Raw genomic sequence first — 27123 nt, 5'->3', positions numbered from 1 at the left:
TTAAGATGTTTGCAGTTAAAATCCTTTTTAGAAACCATTTTTTTCTATGAGTTGAACTTTCTTAGCTAGAAGTGAATGTGATCTCCTTTCAGTCAAGGGCAAGATTGCTTCTAACCTTCAGTGCGCCCCTATCTGACCTCTAGATCTCAAAAACTGGATCGATGGTTTAATTGCTATGGAAGTGCATTGAGGGACTGCAGAGACTCAGCTCATCTAAGAATTGACTTTTGGCAGGGATGTACATTTGACCTTGTCCTGTTTGCTATGCTGTCCACTTTCCATAGGTTCTTCTTTTGTCTGTATGCTGAGTCTGAGGACATTTTCTTTTCAGAGCCAGAAATTCACAGGTCAACATTTGAAACTCAAGGTTTATGAATTTTTCTTGGAAAGGGAGTATGGAGGCAAAGCATAATCTAAATTGAACTTGTTGAAAAAAAAAAAGTTCAATTTGTGTTTATGTTAGACTACAGTAAAGTTGGAAAAGAATCATTAACTGGGTGTTGAAAAGCTTCAATTGCAGTGTTTTAGATCAAAAACTGATCTGCTAATTTGAAAGAAGCAAAGTGTTCAGGGTAGGACCTAGTCCTAATGCCAGCGTGTTTGGTCTTCAGTTTTCAGTACTAGCTTACTGATTTTTCTCTGCCAGGGTTTTGAAGTTTAATCTTCTTATGGAAACGTTTTGAGATCAACAGCTGGAAATGCTGTGGAAATGTAATGGATATAGTCAAGTCAAACTCCAGTGCTTAATGATTTTTTTCCTGTTAATTTTTTGTTTCAGAGAAGATCCTCCAAGTCACGCTCAGGAGGGGAGTGATGATGCAGAGGAGATACAGGTCAGTGTAAAATGCAAATTAATGTCAAGTCTTTTAAGAAAAATATGAATGTATAACCTTTTCTGCATTATTTATAGGTGTGAAGATTCCTTCATAGAAATCATTATCATGTGGTAGTTGCAATGAAAAACGTAGAAACATGATTATTTATGCTGTGACATCAGGGAAAGTTTAAAATGTTTCTGTGATCTTTCACGGAAGACTTTTTCATTTTTATTTCTTGATAATTGCATTTGTAATAATGAGTAGGGAATGTTGAAATGGAAAATTAGGAGTACATTTGGAATAGTTACTTCAAGAAACAGTGAAAGTTTCTGAGGGCATAATAACTCAGAAGGCCATTCTAGAAGAAAAGCACTGAAAAATGTTGTAAGTACAATGTGACAGAAGGTACAACAAGGAGATGAAAAAGAAATAGAAGTGAAACTAATGGATCATGGGTCTAATGATGGAAGTGCTAGAGCTGGAGACAAGCTCTAGATAGGGAAGACTGAGTTCTGAAATGTATCTTCCTGATATAAATCACAATTGAAATATACAGGTATCTTTTTATCAATACTTTAGAGTAGAACTTCTGCTGAATATACAGTATTTTCCCTGTCTTACTTTACAGCCAAAATAATTGCAGGATGGTGATGTTGTGCTGTCTGGGGCAATGATTTGATCTACGTATTGTAGGAGGTTGTATGAATTCTGATGTTCTCATAAATTATAAAGGATGTCTCAGGAAACTGGTAACCTTTGATTTGTTCTTATTTTTAACAGTGGTCAGATGATGAAAACACTGCAACACTTAAGGTAAGGTCCTGTAAAAGCCCGATGTGGGTTCGTCAGCAGTTTCTTTTCTTCAGCCTTGTGATACAAACTTATTGCTGGTTAGAGATACCTCTTGCTGTATTTAACATTTTTCAGATTATTTTAGATGGATGGCAGTGTAGATGTCTGTAACGTCAAGAAAGTTTTGCTGGCTTAATTTTATTTAACTAAAAATAAAACACTTTTCTTCATCCCCAACAATCATACACACTTGTTAGACTGTAGGAAATGAACTGAAGTACAGCTCTAAATATAGCTGTCTTTCATTTTCACCACTTCGAGTATCTCCAAATTATTTAATCAGACTGGATGCAGAAGAAACTAAGCCCCTGCAGCTCAATCTTCACAGCTCTTCTCTTAATATGCCATTATTTCTTCCTAAGTACATCTCTTTCTGTAATTTTTTTTTCTTTTCCTGTGTTTATGGTCTCCTTGCACTGTGCCTGGCATGGAATGAGGGTCATAATGGATGCAAACCAGGCTTTCTTGATCTTTCTTGCATCTTTTTTTGAAATTTGCTGTTGCCATGTCACTGTCAGAGTTAAAATACTCGTGGTACTTGTCTGCCATTGATAGTGTGACTTCAGTCCTTTAGCTCCCTAATGTTCATCATGGTGTGGAATTGCTCATGTTGGATTAGGTGCCATATAACTACAACCCTGCTTTGAGTGCGCTTCTGCTAGCACAGAATTTATAGCCCAGAGTTTAATACATTTCAAATTTGTGCACACTGATTAATCTTCAGTTCAAATACTTAACCTTTGATAAACTATATTCCTTAAATTGTAAATTATTTAAAACGAGGATTTTAGGATCCATCTTATCGTTTGCAAAGTTCATGGTAATGATGCTAAAAAAATAATACCAGAGTTTTGAATCAGGTTCTGTTATAGTATGGAACACAATAAGGAATTACATAATTAAGAGGTATTTAACCTGTCAGAAGAACACAGGTCAAATGACTCTACTGTATCTAGGTAAGTCTACAGCTTTCTCATGAGGGAAGTAGAGGGGCAGAAAATCCTGTTTTTAAAATAACTTGCATTAATATTGATGGTTACAAAGTCAAGCATTCAAAATTCAGGAAATGATGGAGTCTAGCTTGTTTATGCAGTTTTAGAACTTTCCTCTTGTGTGTATATTTATCCCTTGTGTTAATCAAGTGACACGTTGGTAACATTTTCCCGAGGAGGCTTAGTATGTGCTGGTATTACATATATAGTAGGACTCCCGATTCCTGTCAAAACAAGAGGAGCTTGGATCAGAATGCAGTGAATGAAGAGTTTTACTTCTTGCAGGAACAGTTTCTAGAATTGACTGAATGTCTAAAAATAAATAAGAGAAGTGTTTTTTTCAGTTTTCTAAGTGTAGTTTCCCATGGAGACTAGGTAATGTACAAAGGGGAGGTTCAGAATGTTTGAAGTTCAGTCTAGGTCATTGCACTAAAATGTGAGAAGGTTTTTTCAAGTGTTTGCATCTGGGGAAGCTGCAGTGAGGAGATTCCAGAATGTATGAGGTTTTTTTATTCACTTGTTTGGCTGTGAGGGCTTTGTTGTTTAAGAAGCATCAATTAGCTTTAGCCTAGAAGTTACCTTTGAATTGAGTTTATAAGTAGGCAGAAATAGTGTTCTTATATACTTCTTGCTATAAATCCTGTTACATGAAAGATCTTTGACATATGCTTGAAATCCTTTTGTATTATTTTAAAGGTCAGCAACCTGTTTTTTATCTATAGCACCACATTCAGGGTAGAGTTTGGAGCAACCTGAAGAGCTGGGGTTTTTTTTACCTCAATCTTACATTTTCAATGTTCTTTACAAGGCAAGGTTTTCTAGTCCAACCTTTGCAGTGTGTCCTCAATTTGGAATTAATATATTGTTAAGCAGCTACTTTGAAGACCTAATTTAAGAGCTGATGGGTTAAAGTATTACTAACATTTTATAAAACTAGAGCTTAAAGGAAGAGCTGTTATTCAAATTGCCTATGAGATGCTTAATTCTAAAATTGCTCTTTAAAAGTTTAAATATTACTGGATCTTATTTGTATACAATAATCTACCACAGGGTATAAACCCATAGGTAAGCGTTTAAGGTTTGGTTATTTGACTTGTATTTTTTGCCAGCTGTTGCAGATTTCATTATGAATGTTACGAAGTTTTGGGTTTTCTCCTGAAGTTCATGGTACTTGCTAGTACCAGATTTGATTAAGTGATTTTATTATACACTATGTTTCTGGGGTTCATACTGATTTTGGACATATTTCTTCTGGAGTATGGATCTCTAGTAATATTTAGTAGATGGCTAAACTTCACTATTAAATGTATTGAAACTGATATTTTTGCTGTTGTTCTTCGTTCAGGCACCAGAATTTCCCGAGTTCACAGCTAAAGTTCAGGAAGCAATAAGTTCCTTGGGTGGCAGTGTTTTTCCTAAACTCAACTGGAGTGCTCCAAGGGTAAGAATGCTGACTCCCAAAACTTTTAAGAGATGTTGTCATACAGAGTGGTTTGTGTTTGTTTTCTCTAAATGCATTGGAAGGAGGAAGAGACTAGTGCTTCTGATGAAGGAAGAAGTGATAGACAATATATCCGTGAAGTGGTGGATTCTTTAATCAACCATTTCACTGATATCTTGTCTATCACTAGACGGTCATGGTGCATGTTTGGGGAGGCTGATGCAAGGCAGCACTGGCTTTCTTATCTCAAACCCTATATCCTGGTCACAGATGGTTGTGCGATGGTCAGGCTCTCTGTTTAGGATACTAGTTGAAAACTTTGCATGGGATAAAGATGAAAAGCCCCACAATTTTTAAAAAAGCAATAAACTTGCCTCTAGTTATTTTTAGGTACTCTTAACTATACCATAAGGATGGGTGCACCCAAATATTGTTGTTTTGTGTTCTCAAGAGTCACTGTGTTCAATCAAGCATTCCAAGAAAGTTCCTGGAAGCAGTAACTTAGTTTTGCAAATGGATTTGCCCTGCTTTCATCAGAGTATTCATAAGAAAAACAGTAACTATTGTGTCTCTTTTAACCATTAATGAAGTTTTCCTCGAAATAAAAAAAATAATTCTGTGTGTATTTCAAATGTTGCATAATATTTAGATAGACCTGCAGCCTGCATTCCTTCCTGCTAGTAAAGGTACATTTGTGGATAATCTTGTTTCTTTAGGATGCCTACTGGATAGCAATGAACAGCTCTCTGAAATGTAAAGCTCTCAGTGACATCTTCCTCCTCTTCAAGAGTTCAGACTTCATAACTCGTGACCTCACTCAGCCGTAAGTAGATTTCCAGCAGACAATCTTAGTTATACACAGCCAGAAAAAACCAGAAGCAAACCAGAAAGGTATTAAGGTAGCACATGCAACCAATGTGCTATGGCACTATGGATGAAGACCATTTTTTTTAGTAGCTTTCCAGAGCAAGTTGTGTTGTATTCTTGGGATTTTTTGCCTTCCCAGCCCTCTTGGTGTTTACTTGTTGCTACTGTCCTTATTGGTGCCACTTCTTATGGTAATACAGTGTGACTTTACCATGTCCTTTCCGTATTTTAAAGTTGTTGAGGTTTCTGTGGCTGCCTGGAACATGTCTAAGATTTCTGGTAACGTATTTCTAGGGCTCGTTCTGAACCTAAGTTCTTGTAGCTCTTGGAACAAATACATTCCAAGTGACTAAGGATAGCAATTACAGATAAAATTAAAAATATTATGTGCTTGGGGTTTATTTTTATCTGCTCACATGAAGGGAGTACTTAATTGTATTGGAGCAGTTTCCTCCTGTAGTACCTGCATCTCATTGATTTATGTCACTCATTTCTAAAATACAGCCTTTTTCTGAAAGAAAATGAAATTATTGGAGTTGATACTTCTGTTACTATGGTTACTTTTTTTTGTTCCCCAGACAAGTAGAATATCAAAGAAAAGGGGCAATCCATGGCTTGGTATCTGAGAGATTGTTTTCCAGTAATTATTCAATGCTTATTTACATTACTGAATTATTTAGGAGACTCAGTCAAATGCAGAGCTGTTGTTCTAGGTGCCTTATAGTGGGTTAACAGGTATAAGTTTCATGTCAAGTGGCTTATGTCTTGATAAAAATTTTCTTTTTAAGGTGTGAAACCAGTTGCATTAGTGCTGTGCAACTGCTTCTTTTTTATTCCTGCAACTCTAATGACTCTCTTCCCCCAGTTTTTTGGAACACGGGAAAAAAAAAAGGGGCTGTTGACAGCAAGGATGTCAGTCCAGTTCTGATGTTGGGTTTTCCATCATGCCTGACCTGCAATGTCATGAGGTGCTGGGGAAGAGACTGAGGAGGAAGGGAGAAGATGCTGGAGTGATAAAACAGTTTGAAAAATATGTTTGGCTTGGGAAGCAATTGAGCATTGATAATTTGTGATTCTAGTAGAGAGAATGAAAGGGATTGGGGAGATGAGAAATCTGTAGTTTACATTTCAGAGGTGAGTGAATTCTCAGAAGTCTTTGGTGCCTTAGCAAGGAGCTGCTTCTCATGGTTTCCCCTAATGCGAGGTGGGGTGTCTGGAGGATGGCTTGCTTGGAGGGTCGAGCAGTAAAATTTAATGTCTCCTTCGTTGCAATGACTTTGAGGAGTGATTCTTGTAGGTCTGAAAAGAACTGCACACTTTGCATCATCCCTTTGTGAATATTAAATAATATGGGGTTTGTATTTACTGTCCTCATGTATAAAGAGGTCCAGCAAAAAGTACCCAGAGCTCCTTGCAGAAATCCTGTTTGGTTAACTGTTTTCTAGTGAGTCTGGGAGACAAGCAAGTGTTCAGCAAGCGCCACTTGATGTGGCAACTCATTGTATGGTAGAATGAATTGGTTCAACCACCTTCACTGATACTGAAATCAGTGCGTTTTCTGTCAGGTTTAATCTTGGATCAGTTACAGTCAGTGCCTCAGCTCTTCGCTTCGCCCCCTGCAGTCAGCACTGGCTTGGTGGGAGGGGCAGCGAAGACATTCTAGTTGCTGTGGTTTGAGGTTTCACAGCATGGCCGTTGCCTTGAACCATCAGTGATTTCAGCTTAAGTTCACACAAGAACAGTAGTGGCTGAGCAGGCACACTCCCTTCTCTTGATCCTGCTGTGGGAGAATAACTTCTTGCAAAAGGTAAAACCTCCAACTCCACTGCTTCAGTCCGTTTAGGTTCCTTTCCCAGTGTGATAAAACCACCAGATAGCACAGCTCAGCTAAGGTGGTAAATAAGTAAAGCTTATGACATGACTGTGGGAAATCACCTTGGTCTCTCTGTATCTTGTAATTTATGAATATGTCATACTTGATTTAAGCATATATCATTGTCCAGTCTCTGCTTGGTATTTCTAAATTAAAAAGTTGTTTGTACAAAATGTCTCCAAGCAGGGCAATGATTATTGCTAAATCGGAACAGTGGTCGTCATTAATTATACTATTGATTAGCTGCCAGTTCACTAGTCCTTAGCAAGCAGAGATTAAAAATGTAGCTGGCATAAGAACCTGAAGTGCTGAACAAATGAAAATTACATACAAAATGCATCCAAATCCCTTGGAAGGACTACTTGGATGGAGGATAAATGCACTATATTTCTACTTCATCAATAATACTCAGTATGGTCTAAAAGTTTCTTGCCCTGCATAAGTAACAGCTCAAATGCTGAATATCCTTTTTTTGTTGTTGTTGGCTTGTTTCCTGTTCAATTGTATGAACTTAAATATCCACTTAATGGGTCATAATATGATGAACATGCTGCAATGGCAATTTGTAGGTCTGTGTTTTAATCTAGAAATTGAAGCCAGTGATGCAGGACTTAAGGCAAACAACTTTCTTTGCCTTTTTCTTCCTCTCCCATTTCCTATCTGCCTCTAAACATTGTTCAGGTCAGGGAATGCCCTTGTTGTAATTCTCAACTGTCTCAAGTTTCAAGAAAACTTCAACCATCTAATGCTTCAATACAAACTATTAAAAAATATGGACTCAGTGCAGATTTACTGAGCATGATTAAATTGCTTTGACTGTTTTAAAAGTTTGGATTCTGTCATGATGTTGGCACCTTGGTTGAAAAGTTCAGACAAATGAATTAACTTCCCTGCTTGTTAATTTTATATAAATTAACAAGGACTTCAGAGTGATGTACTCATTAATGCAGTTGATGCTGTTTCTGCTTCAAAGTCAGCATTGTATTTTTACTTAGCTGAGTTCACAAAAAATCTTGTGGGTGGTGTGATCTTAACTTTCCAGGCATTAATGTAGGCTTTCAGAAACTTACTGTTGTGTATATGTGATTAAAAAAATCCCTTTCTGACTGGGATTTCTGTTAAGTGATTACAACTCCTCTTTTGAGCAAAAAGCTCTGTATAACCCTGGTGGATACATTGGTATAGAACACAGTTTTCTGCCTTATTGTTAGAATGGGTGGACTGTATTTTGTTAAAACATGATTGACTGCCCACCTTGAGACTGGTAGAAATATTAGCAGTACTTCTAATGATGTGATAATGCCCCTGCATTCTGACAACATTTCTGATGCCAAACTTAATGCTTTTAATACTGAATTCCAAATTGTAGGGAAATTTCAAAGTTTTTCTGCGATGTGGAGGAATAACAGCCTGTGTTCTCCTAACAGAACATAGGAGGCAGTGTTGGATCATGAAGAATGTGCCTTGGCACTCCAGTATCTTTTTGCAGGAACAGGAGCTGTTAGTTTAGGCTTTAATATAAGCTGTTTCAAGGTAGGCAGTTCCACATGAGAGGATGTGGAAAACGAGGCCTTTGATGATGATTTTTTTTCCCTCTGGGTTTTACTCTCGCCCCATTTTTCCTAGCAATTTACAGTGTAGTACAAGATTCTGAGTGGCGCATGAATTTCCTATTTCTTTTAGTCCTCAAAGTTCCAGCAAGGTTCAATATTCAAGGAATAAAGATACAGTTCAAAGGCTGTTAAAAGCTTCTCCTTATATTTTTTTAAATACGGTTTTAAAATAAACTGAGATAATAGCAGGGAAGTATCAGGTACAGAATAAATTTTATAATTCTCATCATATTCATAATAGTTCCTAATTATCTCAGTGATTTGCAGAGGAGTTCATGGCTTTCTTAGCAGGGTAGGTACTGGAGAAAATTGCAAACCTTCTTAAATTGCTTTTTTCAGTATTGAAAACTGACCTGCATAATGGCTTTGTGTAGCATGTCAAGTGGTCAAGTATTTGCATTTGGAGTTTGACACAGAGCTGCCACATATAAAGAGATCTTGATCCTTCTGGTCTTGATGTCTGTGTATAACTCTGTAAAAAAGCTGTTGACCACAACACAGCAAAACAGTTTCCCTTCACCTGTGGCATTCAAAATTACAGTTTTCAGAGGCTTCAGAAAATACAGCCCAGGCATGTCTCAATTTGAGCTTCCTGAAATCTTTCTGATTGTTCTTTCAAGTATGTCCAAACCTGAATAGGATGTGGGTTGAAGACACCCCACTTAGGGTTGTGCCTCTGGTGATCAAAAAGCCATCTGTAATACATGAGTTCACATGGGCCTCAACAGTAAATGCTACAATAAGCTGGTAAAAAGTATAAAATTGCAGCCTCAAGTTGCCCAAAATTTACCCCTAAATAGAGGTGATCTTTTGTCGATGAAAACTCATAATATTTAGAAGGAAAATTACATTACAGACACATGAGTTTGTTTTGTCTTCCACTGTGTTCTCCCACTTTGTCCTCATTTGTACTCAGTCCTCTGGCATTAAGGCTCAAGAAAAATACCCTTACTGTGACTTGCAGTATTTTTGCCTGTATTTGTCATTTTGCCTGTTTGCTTGATTTTGCAGCAACACCTGCACAGTCTGTGGGGCTTGGGATGGCACCTGATTTCATTTTCTGACTTACAAGGGAAGTGGAACCATCCTTCCCCACATAGGTCTTTGCCAAAATATTTGAGGGTCAAGTTAGGGAATAATTTTGATTATAAGGCTGGGGTTTTTTAACTGCTGGAAAACTGTGTGTGTTATTGGAATGAAGCAGATTGCAGGTACCTTGATCTCAGATATGGAATCTGTGAGGGGTAATACAGGTCCTCATGTGCAGGGACTGTAAAACTCCATGTGCTGCCTTTATAGATACAGTTTGTTATTGGCTTTATGTGTGTGTGGGATAGTTTCTTCAGCATGATAGGCGTATACTCTAGTAAGGGAGGAATTCTGAGTCTAGGAAAACTGTGAGCTCTCATGGGTTTGTTTCTGTTGCCTTGACAGATCTTAAATTGCGGGGAATCCAAACTGTAGTTGAAGGATGTTATCTGTTTACACAGGCTTACAGATATAAATATGATGTGTTTGATCACTGTGCTTTTGGAAAGCCTGCCTGTATTGCCCTACTTTTCTGTGCGTTGTGGATATTAAAGTCTAAACTAAAATGTGTGAAATTTATTTCTGCTGGCAGCATACAGAATGAACTCTTACGATAGCTCTTCACTTCAAACCGAAGGCTGGGCAGCCATGTCTTACAAATGCAATGTTTATGTGAGACTTTTGGGTTGCTGAATGAAGTTCACTGCCAAAAGGAGATCCTATAAATATTGCATTTAGGACTATTGCTCAGCAGTAACCCTTAACACAGTCCCGTGCTTCCGAGTAGTTTGTTTCCACTAAGGTTAAGGAGTAGAATTCAAAGGAAAACACATGTTCTTTTGTGAATTCCTTCTAAAAGTTACAGAATCTATTGCGAGGTTTACTGTAAAATGACCAAAAGGTATGTGGAAGTTGACTTCACTTATAACTGCCTCCATTCTTGCTAGTTCCTGAAAGGAGACCCACAGTGTCAGCTACTCACAAGGGACAAAACCTTGACATCTGCGTGCAGTTATGGAAATAGTTTTGTTTATTCCCACTCTCAAGAGATTTGTAAGAGTATTTCTTAAGGCTCTTAATTTAGAAAGATACCGTGCTATGGAATCAGAAATGCTGAGCAGCATTGCTGTTTTGCATCCTTTATTCATAGAAATGAACTGCTGTAAGGCATGATAATGAGTCTCTGTTCTGTGGTTTGGGAAGTTAAACATTAAAAGTACTTGGGAAAAAAACATGCTGCAGTGAAACTGGATTAGATTGTTCAAGTTTGTTGGGTTTTTTGAGAATCCAGTTAAGCCAACATAACAATACAAGGGGAAAGGAGCAGCACTGTTGATTCAAACAGAAATAAATCAACAGTGAGTAAATACATTTTGGACACATCCCTGTCCAGATTTAAGTGCTTCCAAATTGCGCTAGAAGAAAAGAGGTGATTTTTTTTTTTCCCCGATAATTGTTAAAAGGAGGGTTGTTGTTGATGTATTGCCTTTACTTGTTTTGTGCATACTGGAAATAATTTAACAGTAGTTTTCATGTTTCACCATTTGGGGGTATTTTTCTCACTATGGCTAAAATCTTACATGTAAAGCAGATTTTGAAGCCTGTGCCTTACTTTTCTAGATTTATTCACTGTACTGATGATTCCCCTGATCCTTCCTTGAACTACGAGGTAGGACTTCTTTCATGATTTCTAAGTAATTTAAAAGAACTGTCCACAGTCTGGGTGACATTTGTGCTTGGGTTTGTGTCCATAAAATGTGTTATGTTTGTTTTATTCATGTTGCTTTGGATATGAGGGGAAGTCTGGTTCGGCACTGCAGGTCATAAGAAGTTCATGTAATTGCAGATCAGGTGAGCTAAAGTGCAGACTTGAGAAGCTTCCTTGCAATGTACTCTCATGTCTGTCAGGTTTTGACAGGAAAGACAAGTTCAGTAGCTCAAAGTCATATATTCTTGATGGTGAGCTGCTTGTGAACATCACACTGAGGTTACCAAGGTTGAGGCTTGCTGCAGTGCCTGAGGACATCCTGAACTGAAGTGGTCTGTCACATCTTATTTTTCCTATGTTTGTTACCAGATCAAAATGTTCAGCTAGAGATGCTATAAACTGTTAATATGGAGCTGCTTTTCTTATGGTAACATCTAGTCATCTCTCTAATAATAGTTTTTATGTAAATATAACATTTGTCATCATGCTGTGGGCTTAAAGGGCTTTTGAAAAGTGAATGAACCTTGTTTTATTTTAAAGCACTATCAAGTGTGCTTTAAAGATACAGAACATCTAAAAGTTGGAAAAAAGAGTTTCATGTTTACACTGTAGTTAGGAATGTCATCTCTGGTTACTGAAGCTTTCTGCTGCAGTTTAAAGGTGTTGGGAGTTTCCAGCACCCAGTAGCAGTAACTGGGCCTTGAAAACCATGGATCCTTCTGAATATTTCAGCTTAGGAAATGCAGAAACTTGAGAAAGTGCCAGAGAGATGCTTTAATTCCCAGGCAGTCTGTCCTATTGACTATAATAGTTTGCTTTCTATTTCTATCCCGTGTCCTTATTTTAACTGGTTTGCGCCTTCAAAGGCGTCACAGGATTCTGCTTGGGTGTGTACCAGAATAGATGTTGATTTGGATAAATTTAATTCTGCTCATCAGCTCCTTTGACTAGGGAGCAACTTTCTGCCAATTCCATGACAGATTTGTTGTGTTGTACATCAGAGTTTTTATTTTCCATGCTTTATCATTAATGTAACTTGGAAGTTGTTTCATAAATGATTTCACAGTTATAAATACTGTACAAAGTGGAAGAGCATAAGATAATTAAGGTGGGAAGGAGCCTTGGGAGGTGTCTAGTCCATCCTCATGCTCAAAGCTGGGTAAGGAATGAGATCATACTGTCTTGCGTGGCATTTTATAAAATCTGGTGTGAAAACCTCAATGGGTGGAGGCTGCACAACCTCTGTAAGGGAGCTCTTCCAATGCTTGACAGTCCTCATGGTTTCTTACGTCCAATCTGAACCTTTCTGCTTTAGGCTAGTTTAGACTATATGGTCTTTAGAGATGCCATCCAACTGAAAGCATCTTGTGATTCTCTGAAATTAATATTAAATCTAATTGCTTTGAAATATTTGCAAAGATGATTATGTGAACTGCAGTTTAAGATTGTTTTGTTTTTTAGTATCAGTGGTCATTTTATCATTACAGCAAAACTGTAGCTCTGAAAGGCAGACCTGTTGACAAAAGGACGCTGTTACTTTTCTGAAACAATACTTTGTCATTTGTTTTTCCTCCACAGCTTGTTCTTCGCAAATGGTGTGAACTAATCCCTGGTGCAGAATTCAGATGCTTTGTTAAGGAAAACAAGCTTTTAGGTAAGGAATTTCTTAAAAACAAAATTATTGGATGAAGTTTTGAGGAGTTTCTCTGCTTTCTTGAATGAGAGCTAAATCTGAAGAGAGTTCTTTCTTTTCACGCCTCATTTCTGAAATTAATGGTTTATTCTTTCTGTAATTTAAAATGTGGTTTGCCACATCTCACTTTCCACTGTATTTGAAAGCCTGATAACACAGCATGCTCACCATTACAGTGGGAATATTCTTAATTTCATTGTTAATTCAGAAACTTCACCCAAAGGCAGTTTTGTGAGTGATTCAGGAGCAAATTACATCATCTCCAACTTGCAGAATGAATACAGAGGCAGTTGTGTGTTGTGTTGCAAATACATGACCCCATGTGGATATTATATGCAGAAAGCTGGGGAGGTCAGAACATCTCCACAGGTCTGGGAAGTGTCTTGAGTTTATGTTAAATTCACTGTAGCTTAGTTAGAACCTGTTGTTCTGTTACTCAGGTACAGAATCCTAAATGTAAAACATTTCAAGTGGCACTGAAGAGCCAGGGTATCCATCCACAGCCTGCAGAGCTGGTGGGTGCATTGGGAGACCTCTGGCAGCTGGAGAACAGGCAGATTGTGCTAGAGCATGTGTTGTAGGCAGCTGAGTAGGGTAAATTTAGGGTAATTTATGGTAAATTTAGCTCAGTTTTACTCTTCTGGTTGTGTTGACTATTCCCTGCTGACTATAGCAAGAAATGAGATACCTAGTGTACATAAAGGTGCTTGAATTGAGGGGTTTAATTTCAGGCTAAGTACTACTCTGGAGTTTGGTTTTGGTGTGGTCTACCATGCAATCTTTAGAGATGAACAGAAACTCAAATAGCACACAGGATTAGTGCGCATTTGTTCTTAACAAGGTTGAATCATTCTGCCTGAACTCTTCTAACAAGGAAATATTTTAGCAGTGGTGGAGCAAATCCAGACTTTACAGGAAGGAAGGTGGGTTTTTTTTTGCTTTAGGATAAAACCAGGTTTGCTCACTTTGCCTCTCTCATGCCTACAAATTCACAAGCACCAAGCTCCATATCTACAAGTGGTCTCTTCAGGGTTCCTTGTGATGATATGGAAGGCCAGGGATATTGGCGATGTAGTTCTCATTGTTTCTCCTGTCTTCTCGGCATGGTGATTGTGGGCTTGTTTTGGCTGTGCCTTTTTGTACCTGTTGGGAGCTGTCAGCAATTTGTTGCTGCATCCAGTCTGTGAACCTTTGGGAACACACTCCCTGTTCCTTGTTTCCTGATCTGAGTTTCCTATGGAGCTGCACATAGATGTTTTGAGCTGTGCTAATCCAGGTGCTGTCAACACACACCGTTCTCCTAAGCCCTTTTATTTGTCTGTTCCTTCTGGTGCTCCTATGCTCATCTTCCTATTTTCTCTCCATTTATGCCAGTTGCAAGTGTATTACAGCTCTCTGTAACAGGATTTATCTTCCTAGCAGCAGAGGTGTCCCATTAAGTCAGTATTGCTTAATGGCTCCTGACAGAGCTTTTTGATGGGAAAAGACCTGAATCCTATCCTGTTCTGTGATGGAACACCACACCTGCCAGAGATACACGTTGCTGTAATAACCTCTAAAACATTTGAATGTAGATTTATCATAGAACATATTTTTATATATATACTAATATTTACTTTCAAATACCTCAAAGCATTTGTACACTGGATAATTAAGCACTGTGCATTTCATGACTAGGTTTTGAAACCTAGTAGATCTGCCAATAATTTTTTTTTAGCTAGCACTCCAGCTGCATTTCTGAATGTAGTTCCAAGATTTTTCACAATGTGTTCCCAGTTCCCATGCTCTCAAAATTAATAAGCCTGTCAGTCAAACTAAAGAGTGATACTTGCAGTGTAGTGAATGATTTTCCAGTTACACATCTGCATCCCCTGAGATACCATCATCTCTTGGGTTGTTTTTTAGGCTCAAGTTAAGCTTTGCAGTTGTATTAAAAATTCAAAGTTCCACTGACATCATAAAGTTTTTATATGAACTTTTTTAAAAAGAGCACATCTTTGGAGGTAGTCAGCATTGTCTTACAGTAAAACTCTGTGTTTTGTATATGGTTAAAACAGCAAACTAACCGTCACTGATACATCTTCCTTGGGGAATTCTCTTTTTGTATGTAAATAGCCTGAATTACTCATTCTGCAGTAATGGGGCAGGTCTTGGATTTGACATTTGTCAAGCAGGGTATTGCAATGTTTTATGTAGACACATCCTGTGTGAGAACTCTTGTCACTCAAGATGCATGCAAGTGTATAATCCTGTTGATGTCATTTTAAACCATTGTCTTGTAGACAAATGTGTGAAATTAAGAACTTGTAGGAGGATGGTTTGTCTAGTGCCACACAGGCAAGAAAGCCCTTGAGGGAGCAAATGGGAGCACTAAGGTACTGGCCTGCATGCCATCTCACTGATTTTGGGGTTTAAGGTTTCACCTGTAGTGCCTTATCAAACAGGGATGTGTTATTCTGCACTTAAAAAATAAGTTAAATGAGCATCTGTGGTATCCAAGGATCTATCATCATTGCTAATGTGCAAGCTTAGCTTCCACCCCTGGCATTTCATGGTTCCAAATTGCGGTCCCTGCGTGTGATGTGCAGAACAAGGTTTTTGACCACAGTAACCGAAGGGAATAAAACTGAAAGGAAAAGACAGGAGCTGGAAACTTAAACACAGGCAAAGGTTCCTCCTGAAATTCACTTTAAAATAGTGAAAGCATGTACATAGAAAGTGATCTTCACAAACTGTAGAACAGAGCTGTTCAAGGAAGAGATTCCTAATGGAAGTACTTCAGGCATAGCAGAATAAAGCCAAACAGTAAGTTACTGATAATGGTAAAAAGTTGGGAAAACCCAATCTTCTGTGTCTGATAAATGTATTTTTCTGGTTGGTTTTTTTGCATGCCCAGAGCTCTTCATAATTATAATTAACTGAAATTATTAACAGGTATATCCCAGAGGGACTACACCCAGTACTACGATCACATCTCTAAGCAACACGAGGAGATCTGTAGATCCATACAGGAGTTTTTCAAGAAACACATACAGTATAAATTCTTGGATGAAGACTGTAAGTATCTTGATGGTATCTGTGGGTATGCATCTCTTCATAACTGTTGCTTTCACAGGGCTTGGTTCTCTTTAACTTGGGGAGAGTCTGAAAGCTCTCGTGGCTACAGCACGTGGAGCAGCAAAGGTTTGGAATTACATTGGCAACAAAAAAACGCTGAATGAATGGCTGGAGCTCTTCAAGAAAACACAAATGAGTGAAAGATCCCTTCAGAACGCATAATAACTTTTTTTTTTTAAGGCTTTTTCTCCTTATACTTGAAAATATTTTTTATACCAGAAAAGTGAGGTAGGAGATCCTTGACAAAAGGCATTTAGTAAGAAGAATACTTGTTTAAAAAGATGTTGTCAGATGTTTGCTGCTGAATTATTGATGTATTCCTTGAATAAAGGATTTTTAAGGTTCTTTTCAAGAAGTTTTAATTATTTCTCCTAGAATGTCAATGCACACCAGGTTTGGTGCTGAAACTTTGAATAAAGGCCATATTGATGCATCTAATCAGCCCAAGTAAATTGTCTTGTTCTTTAAATGTGAAGTCCTTTGCAAATTTGATTTGAAATAGTTTTCTAACATGGTTTAGTGAGAATTGAATGGTGTTGCATTGTGATGGGTGATCAATAGTGGTGAAAAACATGACGAAGAAATTTAAATCAGGTCTGGTGTGGACCAAACCTCAGCTTAGTAAATCCATAAGCATAAGAATTTTCTGGCAGTTTATTGTCATCTCTAAAGCTTTGAAAAAATCAGCCTGTAGGTGGGTTTTTAACATTATTGTTTTACTGAGCCACCAGAGCAGTCAAGTAGATCTGTCCTCTCTGACTGTCTGAAAAAGGTACCTTCAGGTGCCAGTCTCAGTTATATTAAAATTCTTAACAATTTGATTCTGCAGAGCTTCTTTATTTCAGTCCAGAAGAGTTGTCATGAACTGCTGCTTGGAGAAGACCAGTGGAATCAGTACACTAATTTAATAAGTCCATAGCCTTACATTTTGAAGTAAGATCAGTCATATAGATCTCGCATTCTGATTACTGCCTTTTAATTTTCCTCTGTGTTCCAATGTAATTTTAGCTGGTATGTAATCAACTGATAGATAAGAATTCAGGGCACTATTTTTGGAAATTGATGCCTAGATTTAGGCTCTGAAATGGCTGTCAGGTGAACTGAAAGGTCTGAAATGTCATCTTATATAAAGGATGCCATCTGAGTTGCCTCAAGGAAAAAGGAGGTTTCAGGGCAACCTTCTGGGATGAAGGTTTGTTAACCTTTTATTCTTAGGCACTAAATGCTAGTCCATCTGCAGAGAAATGCCACGCAGAAAATGTTTTCTGGGGTTTTGTGGGTGTTTTTTTTTTTACCACATTTCATTTATTCCCCCATCATCTCCCTTGATCCACTGCCTGGTAGCATATGTGTTGTTAACAATAAAAATCTGGGTTTGCTTGTTTGTTTGCTTTTAAAAGGAAAGGTATTACAGCTTTTTTCCTGACTTCTTGTTTCATTGGGGATTTTGATGCTGTTTGCACTGCTTTTTCCAGTTGGTCTGGTAGCATCTCCAGATGGAAGAGTTGAGTCAGAGCAGCTGAAGCATTGCAGAGTCAGAGCAGTAGGATAACAGATGGGTGAATGCTTTATAAATGCTTCTAAATTATGTTAGAACCTTCTAAATACCTTTGATAAGGGCTCAGTAAGAGCAGGGCTCTGGAGGTGTCGATACTGCAGAGCTGGGCTTTGGCTTTCCCTCTGTTTTGAGCAGTTTCTGGTGAAGTTTCACTACAGTCTCACTGGCACGGGACACTCCTGCTCTGAGGTGATCCCTAAGGAGAGGGAACAGTTGAGGTTTCCTTCTTGTTCAGTGTTTGTGAGTGTCCTGAACCAGTCCTCAGTGTGCAATCGGTCTGAATCCCAAGCTGTGAATCCCAATAAATACCATTAGCCTCAGTGGTTGGCATGGGCTTGCTTTAAGCTCACTATAGAAACCATCAGATGCAAGGGATATCTTTGGGATATAACTAAGGAGAGGATGTGGTACAGGCATTAAGTTCAGTTGAACAGCTGGAGAAGAAATCCTGGGTTCCTGTTCTCCCCGTTGCATTGATGACTGGCTTAGCCACTGAGGGCTTGTCTTCCTGGGAAAATGGAGCCCTTAATCCTGGAGTGACTTTTGCATTGATGCAACTGCGCTTGTGCAAAAGCTGTGTGGATTTTTAGGCTGCATGGTAAAAACCAGCTACGTGCCTGGCTTCGGCTTTTGGAGTTGTGGTTTGCCCTCAGCTCAGGCAGCTTCGCATGAAATGTCAGATTAAGCGTTACATACATGGATGTGGTCAGTCAGCATCCCTGTTCCTGACAGGCAGCTTCCTGAGACTCAAGTGTTCTGCAGTCATCCTGAGTTTAGTTTATCCGCATGTATTGGGAAATCTCTTAGCTGAAATATTCCCTTATTAGAGAAGGAAGTAACAATACAGCATTTGTCTGAGGCTTTTCTAAATATTTTTTTTCTCTCTTTCTTCCTGCTAAGCTGGTACAACTTTTGCATGTAGCCATGCCTGAATGCTTCCCTGTTGATTCCCTAGCTCAACAGAAAGACAACTCAAAGGTTTGTTTAACCATACAGAACAGAAGCTGATGGAAAGCTGCATATAGAGTCATGTTTAATTAAGCCAAGGGGAGGAACAACAGTGGAGCCAGGCAAGGCAGCTTTGAGTCAGTCACTGAGTGGTAACGGAGTTGTTTGGAGGAGTTGTTGGTATTAATTAGGTGTGCTGTGTCTGCTCTGGGTGATATCAAACATGGCCATTTCACTGCACCAACCCCTTTGTTCCTACAACTTGTTTGTCTTGTTAGCTGCTGAAATCCTAATGTCTGTGGAGCAGGAATTTTCTCTTATTAAATGTTTGTGCAATGTCCAACACAGTGGAGTCTTGATCCTTCCCTGAAGTGTCTCTGTTCTGCTGTAAACAAAACAGGAGTAATGTCAAAGATAAGCTCTCTGGGCTAAGAATTTATCAAATATTCTTCATTGGGGGTAAAATCAACAGAAGAAACCAGCATTAAATGGAAAAACCCAGCAGCTGATTTCCCAGTGCATTAACAGTAGTTCTTGAAATGTTTCAGCTTCCTCTTAGAAATGTACCAAATTCTGGCTTGCAGTTCTTTAGACATACTGACTTTGCAGATTGTGCTGTGTACACAAGTATCTATTCAGATTTAGACATCTTCTGTGAAATTATATATCTTTTACAATTAACTTTTTTTCTCTCCTTTTTAGTTGTTTTTGATGTGTACAGAGACAGCAGGGTAAGTGAACAATATGTAGTATATAATTGTTTCTTCTGTGAAAACATGAAATGCCACAAAGATCAAGCAAGTAATAGCTTCCTCTTCCTAGAAGTGGTCCTGGAAAAAAAAAAGCAACCAACCAAATAAAAAAATCCCGCCAAAGCAAAAACCCCAACCAAGCAAAAAAACACCGAGCAAAACCCTAAAACCAAATTGATGTTATTCTGTTCCACAGGCCTTTTTCTATGTTAAACACTGTTGACAGTAGGAAAATAATAGGATTAGGGTTGTAAATATATCTGTGCCAGTGACGTAATTATTTAGTTAATATCTTCCAGAGAAGTTGTCTGTCCTAAAGCACAGAACTTTGGCTTCAGCTGCAATTTTCTCAGTTCTGTGAATGTACAAAAGGCAACTTAGTTTTTGTTATGACAAAAAACTTTTGTTATGGAGAGTCCCTGCTGCAGTAATTTAGAGTAGAATAGACTATTTCAGTTGGAAGGAACCTACAATGGTCATCAAGTCCTACTGCTTGACCAATTCAAGGCTGACCGAAACTTAAAGCGTGTCGTTCTCAGTCACATGGTGGGATTCTTGGGGCTGTCCTGTTCTGGATCAGGAGTTGGACTCAGTGGCCTTGTGGGTCCCTTCCAACTCAGGATATTTCATGACTCTTTGATTAAGGGCACTGTACAAATGTCTCTTAAACACAAACAGGTTTGGGACATTTTCTTTTAAGACAGATATTTCCTTGGGCTTTATTTTTTTTTCCCCTGTGTGTTTTTTCACTACGGCATTTGAACTCATCAAAACTTATCCTTAATATTTCTTCAGATTATCTTTGTGAGATGGGAAAATGGTTTGTTTATGGAAGTCTAGGGTAGGAAGGGATAATGGTCAAAAGAGGATATAAATGTGGTGTGCCCAGTTTGTGGCAGATGGAAGCCAGTTTTTTCTTTTCAAGCTGCTCCAGCTGTGGTTCTGAGAATTGGACAGATCAGAACCCTCAACATCCAGATAGTGATGGAGCTGGGGAGAAACATCCCACCTCAACTATTTGAAAGACATGTAGATGTAGTGCTTAGGGGTGTGGTTTAGTGGTGAACATGGAGGTGCTGGTCTAAGAGTTGGACTTGATGATCTTAGAGAATTTTTCCAACCTAAACAATTCTATGAACTTCAGGTACCAATATCAGAGTTAGTAACCTTGACTTCTAGTGTGAGCGGAGTATTTGGTCAGATGAATTGTGCTTGAAAGGCTCACATGTGTTGTTTTAAAAGCAACCACAACCAAAAATGCATTATGTATCCTTAAATCTCAAAACCTGATTTAGGGAATCATAACCTGATTTTGAGAATCACGTTACTGCATGAAAAGTAAGTGTTTAGATTATGGGGTTTTTTCGAAATCCTAAACCAGAAATGCAAAACCAATGTCTACATACTTTTGTTATATATGTTTGAGTCTCACTGTTTGACTTGTTTATAGTTATGGGATTGGAGAAAGTCTTTATTACAGTTGAGTTGGGTGTATTGGGAGTAAGTCCTGATTCTCATTTTCAATGTTGCTGAACTATTTTATAATTGTGTAATAGTAAATCTTGCCATAGTTTACAAAACTGGAATGCGTCTTAGTGGAAAGCAGCAACTGTACTGTTTCTCAGCCCAACTTTTAATGTAGGTACCTAAAATGAGGCTGTGGGCTAGAGCAGCCATGCTGTAATGGAAATTACCTGCCCAGGCTCAGAAAGGCAGACGTGAGGATGCTGTCAGGGGAAATGAGGAGCAGCACTTGAACATTGAACCAGATTCTGCCGTTGGGTGCTCTGCCTCATAGCTGAGGCATGAAGACAGATTATTTAAGTAAAAGGTTTCAGCCTGTGGGATCTCAAATGAGCAGTGTTTCTTCATCTGTCAAGATAAAATATATCTGTTTGTAGATTCCTCTCCGTGTCTTCTACCCTCAGGTCTTGTAAACTGCCAGATAGCCCTTTGTGTGTCAGATGCTCCTCCTTTCACACATACTATTGTGGTTTGCAACTGTGTTATTCATCGCTCCCCTGTCGTGTGAGTTACAGGCAGCAAAAGAATATTGTGAGCATGATTAATTTCCAGAGCCCGTGCTCCTCATCAGGCTGGTTGCACAGCAACCTCAGCTACAGAAAGAGAGAAATGTTCACTCTCTGCTTGTTTTAAATCCTTTAAACTCTTAAATATTCAGCTTGGAGAAGCAGGTTGTTGTTTGATAAGGTTGTGAATGACAGCAGCCCCCTTCCCATCCTCACTTTAGTTGCTTTAGAGACTATTTAGAGTTGGCTGCTGCAGGTCCTGCTCGATGAGTTGGAAGTGGGAGTTCACAAAAGCTGTTGCTCTTTGTTGTCTCCCAGGTGTGAACAACAAACCAAGTTCAAGACAAGTCACTGTGGTAAGAGAGCAATGCAGGGAGGGGCTCCAGACCGCGGCTGGCTCACAGCTCGTTATCGAGCAGACCAGTGCTTGTGTCTGTGCCTTGTGAGCATTGTCACTGTGCAAGAGGGTGCAGCTGGAGTTAGGGAGATGTAACAGTTCAGTTTGCATTTTATCTGTCTTTAACTTCCTTTAAACAACAGGCTTTGTCATGGGCACTTCCTTTCAGCGCCCTGCTGCTTAATGCCTTAGTAAAACAAAACTTGAAGCTGACAGGGTGTGGTGAATCTATTGATTCCTTCTTTTAGGATGAGAAAAAAATACCATATAGTACAAGTTGGGGGATTTTTTCCCCTCCACTTAGGTGCAACTTTTTTTTCCTAGCTTGTGCATTTCTGTGCTCCCGTATGACAAAGATTACTAACAGAAGGCAGAAGATAGCAGATAAACAGCCTTACTACTGCTTTTTAGATACACAGTGCAAGTCATCTGAAACTGTATTTAAATCATGACATTGCATGTAAGACTTGAGAGAGCATTTAATCTTAAGAAAAGGCAGTTTGGTTACTGACCCAGGGTTGCATACACTCCTTTTAATAAGCCCTGGAAAGAGATGCTTAATTTGTTTTGCCACTTCTCATCAGTTTCAGCTACCAAAGCTCAGTGCAGATTTAAGACTATCTCAAGGAAACAGCTGTTGCTGTAGATGGTGCACTGCTGTCTGCAGGGGTGAAGAAACACTGCTGGGTGCTCACAAAAAATGTGTGGCTTTCAGTACTCTCAAAATCAATTTTCAGTTTTTTCCAGGGTACATTCTCTAGAGAAATGATCTCAATGTTCCTGTGAAAAAGCTGAGCTGGATGTATTTGGGGTGAAGAGGAATTTCTGTGAAAACCTTTCATAGGGAAGTGTTAGGTATAAATGTTTCTGATCCAAGGAAAGATCCTCTGAACTGCTGAATGAACTTCGCCAACCATTGCTGCTGTCTGTGATTAAATTGGTTCATTAGCTTGTTTTTCTAGAGTGATAGAATGAATCTAAACCCACAGATTCCTCGTTGTGCTGCCTTGGAGCTAACAAGACACCCCCATTAGCAGAAGTAAAAGATTGCTTATAATGAGAACTTGTGACAGCTTTTTGAGGAGGACCAGTGATGGGAAATGACAGCGCAGCTTGCCCCAGTGGTGCTCTGCACTGATGGTGCCAATATTAGTGCGGAGGTGTTGCAACTCAACCATGCAGATCTGGGCTTGTTCACCCTTCCAAAACAAGTAAGAAACCACTCAGGTCTGTGTCCCCCATTTTGCAGGTTTTTTTGAAGCTGTCTGGTTTCAGCACTGTTGTTTCTGTGCTTTGGCTTCTTAAAATGTGCTCTGTGAGAGCCGTACCCCGTGGACGTGCCCTGAGACAGACACCTGTGAAAGCCTGTGTGCAACCACACACTCCCTGCTGGGCTGCTGGCCCAGCTCCAGATTGCAAATCATAACCACTGGTTTCATCTCTGCTGGGACTCCCCACACCTGCACGAGGAGCTCGCTGTGGATGGTAACAGAGCCACCAGAGCATTTGTGCTGTCTCACAGGTTTCCATGATTTCCAGTCCCACGGTGTGGTAATGCCTGTGGGATAGCTCAGGTGGTGTGGGTGGGAGAGGCAGTCTCCATGTTTGTTACTTTCTGCCGACGCTTCAAAAGCATCTTTGTGAGTTAGAAACCAGATGGCTGCAGTGTAAATAATTGAATGTATTTGCTGTTTGTATCAAGATAGGCAAGATCTTTTCAAGCAAGAATATCCTTCAGAGATGAAGGAAAGGTGGAGAAAGCAAAACGAGTGTTTAGTAGCTATACAGTCTTCAGGTTTGTTTTCCAGTTCCAGTTGATCTTTATTATAAACACAATAAAACTCTTCAGCCCTGCTTATGTTACTGCAGCCTTTTCCTTCCCTGTTTGATAGAACTGATTTCTTCCAAATTTAATACTTATTTTGCAGATTTTTACTAGCAGCTGTAGTCATATTTCCTTATAATTTATTACAATGTTTTGTTTCATTAGAATAGTTGATACTTTGTTGGCCAAGAGAAGATAGCCCCGTGCTGGGGGTTGTATCTCAAGGTGACTCAACACAAGCTATTTCTTCCTCCCCCGCACACCTCTGTTTCTTCTAGTATGTCTTGTTAGTCTCTGCTTTCATTTTTCAGTTGTAAAGCAGTTGTGCTGTTGTGCACACTACCACAACTGTTAGGAACACAGATGTGTTAAAGATTACTAGTAGTGTGGACTACTAGTAATGGCTATATTAAAAGTGCCTTTAAGTTATTCTTTATTTATCTATATCTGTACATCATCTTAGAGCTTTCGTGAGCTCCACTAACATTTTGCAGACCCTGCTGTCTGTTTTTAGGGTCCCTTCTAAGAACAAGAACAGCAATTTTTCTAGATTGCTGGATGGTACAGCATTGCTGAAGTGGTTTTTCATGGAAAGCAAAATCTCTTTTTGGGTGGTTAGGGGTTTTTTTGCTCGTTTGGTTGTGTTTTGGGTTTGGGAGGTTTTTTTGTGGTTTTTGGTTGGTGCTCTCCCCTATTCTTTGTTCATCATCTGGGGATCTTGGTGGATCATGGGGATTAGCCAGAACCTTCTGTGGGCTCATCTGAAAGCACCTCGCACAGAAATACATTGAGTTTATTTGAGCTCTGTCTGATTTTCTGTTTAAAAAAAAGTTAAAGTAAATTAGTACATCACAGCTTGCTGTGATATAGAACTGTATAAGGTAAAGGATGTTAGAATATTTTAAGTGCTTAAAACCAGGTAGTTTCAATTTTGACATCTTTTTATCTAAAGATCAACCTTACTACAATAATTTAAGTATATATGTATTCTAATTTTTTTTTTTTTTTTTTTTTTTTGTTTTGTTTTGTTTTGTTTTAATTCTGTCATTTGCTTTAATTCTTCTGTGGTTCCTTTGCAGGGTAAGATTTGGTTAATAGATTTTAACCCATTTGGTGAAGTAACAGACTCCCTGCTCTTTACATGGGAAGAACTCACCTCTGGGAAAAACTTGAAAGGAGACCAGAGTGAAGGGGAAGCAACAGAACAGGTGAGGGAGGCTGGATAACATCCAACAGGATTCATGGCCTTATTTTTTTCTTTCTTTTGCTGTTATAATCAAATTGTGATGCAAATCCCATTGAAGTAAATGGAGCTCCTTAACTTGTGAAATGTAGACTCTTTGTAAGCAGAATCTACTTTATTAGTTAATCTCAACAAGTATCACCTGCTAGTTTTAGAGGCCTGCAAGGGAATTTTTAGTTCAAACAGTACAAGCCCATATTGCAGCTTTGACCCCATTGCAAAGAAGAGGCCCTGAAACTTGCTTTTATACAGTTTTGATGCACTCCTTTCAGTTTTTCTTTAAATCTGTTGCTTTTCTGTATAATCACTTAAATTTCTGCTTGTTTCCTGATATCTGTCATGTAGTTTCCCACATCTCCAGTTTTATGGTTGGGGGGACACAAGCAGAAGCTTAACTTCTGTCTCTTCCTCATCTGGAATACCCTCAGGGAAGCCTTGTCCTCTGGTTGAACTCACTGGATTTGCAGAGCAGGGCTTTTCCATCCCTCTTCCAAGCAGCATTTCCTCTGTAAAAACAAGTAACTTCCTGTTAATACAGAGAGGGAGGGATAGTCTTCATTTTTTGTATTCCAGCTTTTTTTTCTCACTGCATCTTGAGACTGAGTCCTCACATCTTAGTGAGTCCTTGGACAGCTTGATAAGAGATAAAGTGATGTGTTAGTGGATCTTGGGAAACACTTGGTTTTTTGCTGAAGAGAGATGGCTGGTCAATGTGGGCTTTTCTTTATTTCCTAGCCGTTGAGCTGCATTGGAGGTCACTGAAATGACAAGCTTCATTGAGCCAATTTTAACATCTGAGAGTTTCTTTAGTCCTGTGGCCCTTTCCATAACACACTGACAGAGAAACACCACTCCAGGCTGTCATTCAGGCCATTGTCTCTGTCTCACCATGGGGCTGTTGTTATGAAAACCCATTCCATGAAACCTCCTCCTAAAAGCTGTGTCTCCTTTGTTGAAACACACTCCCAATTCTTGAGCTGTCTCTGGGACACGTGAATTTTTGTTTTGGGATTTCTTTTTCTCAGTGCCAGATGCTTTACACAGTTTTCTGTGGTGCAACCCTGGATGAAAAGCAGTCACAGAATCTGGTGTGAAGTTACTGATCTCTCTTTAAAATGAAGTTGTTTATTGCTGTAAAACTGGCAATTGCATTGCATGTCAATGTGTTCAACTGAAAATTATATTATTCCCCAAAAACGGTTGCTACAGTTGAGCATTTAGAGATACTTTTGGCCCTTTAATAGAGGTATTTTTTCCTTCAGTAAGTAAATTGGCTGGAAATCTTAAATTATAATTTCAGTAAGGTTATAGTTGCAAATGTGTTTAAACAGGGAAACTGTGAAGACCTGTTTCAGATTCTATCAAAAATATTTTGCTCTATCTAGATACATAGATAGATACTATTGCCCAAAGTTCCTTATAGCTCCATTATTCCAGCACCATCATAAGCACGAGTTTATTAAATACATTAATAACTGATACATTGTCAAAACTTTAAAGTGAGCTAATGAAAGCCATTAGTTGACTGTTGAACATGTTTGACATTTTAAATTGCTCCTAAGTGGGCAGAGGTTTTATAAGAAAGCTACAATTTTTAGAAAGCGCAAGTTTAGTTGAATGAGTGCCAAATAAAGTCATTGGCAACGTGACTCAGTCTCACGGAGGAGTTCCAGAAACATTTCTAGCTTCATCCATGTCCACTGTTCTTGTCTTATCTCTGGTGTCTTTTCCAAAGGATTATCCAGTGTTCCGTTGTACGAACAGCAAAGTCACAGTCCAGCCCAGTCCCTACCTGAGCTACCGACTGCCCAAGGACTTTGTGGACCTTTCCACAGGAGAGGATGTTCACAAATTGATTGACTTTCTTAAGCTGGTAAGAAGTAGCAGAAAAAATCTCTGACTTTCCACCTTTGTCAGATGGAAACTCCAAAGTCCCTGGAACTGTGCTTTTGTAACTAACAAAGAGTACATAATTACAGAAAAAGCAATGTATGAAGCCATCACACAATGTATTGTTGGGTTAATTGTTTCTGAAGTGATGAAGAGCAAGCTTTCATACTGTTCTCACTTTGGTTAATTAATTTTATTTTTATGGGAAGCAATGAATGTAGTTTGACAAATCTTACTGAAGGACTGAGCTGTTTCCTTTCTTATTGAAATGTAAATATGAATGTAGTATGAATGGAAACGTGCTTTTTGAACGCCTGGAGCGAATGCTTTTAACTTTCAATGTTTTTAACTTTTTTCTTTAAAAGTTAGAAGACAAATATATTAGAGAAAACCATGAAAGAGTTGTTCTTTTTTCAGTCCACTTTCTTTGTTCTTTTGATGCACAGTGACAGGAAAACATGACATCTTTGTAAGGTA

The 27123-nt window shown here is 38.8% G+C and overlaps 1 protein-coding gene across 1 annotated transcript in view; it reads left to right on the top strand.

Moving 5' to 3' along the window:
- Positions 1 to 27123, top strand: part of CDC123 (cell division cycle 123) — a 32970-nt gene that overhangs the window by 3202 nt on the left and 2645 nt on the right. The window contains exons 3-12 of the mRNA XM_048302732.1: positions 779 to 833; positions 1599 to 1631; positions 4008 to 4103; positions 4820 to 4926; positions 11106 to 11154; positions 12772 to 12847; positions 15821 to 15943; positions 19212 to 19240; positions 24593 to 24721; positions 26492 to 26629. Of these exons, the coding sequence (XP_048158689.1) occupies positions 779 to 833; positions 1599 to 1631; positions 4008 to 4103; positions 4820 to 4926; positions 11106 to 11154; positions 12772 to 12847; positions 15821 to 15943; positions 19212 to 19240; positions 24593 to 24721; positions 26492 to 26629 (835 nt within the window). The remainder of the gene's footprint in view (positions 1 to 778; positions 834 to 1598; positions 1632 to 4007; positions 4104 to 4819; positions 4927 to 11105; positions 11155 to 12771; positions 12848 to 15820; positions 15944 to 19211; positions 19241 to 24592; positions 24722 to 26491; positions 26630 to 27123) is intronic.

The sequence above is a fragment of the Corvus hawaiiensis genome, chromosome 4 (genome assembly GCF_020740725.1).
Source record: "Corvus hawaiiensis isolate bCorHaw1 chromosome 4, bCorHaw1.pri.cur, whole genome shotgun sequence".
NCBI lineage: Eukaryota > Metazoa > Chordata > Aves > Passeriformes > Corvidae > Corvus > Corvus hawaiiensis.
Note: the sequence above shows the minus strand (reverse complement) of the source record. Positions and strands in the feature narration are given on the sequence as shown.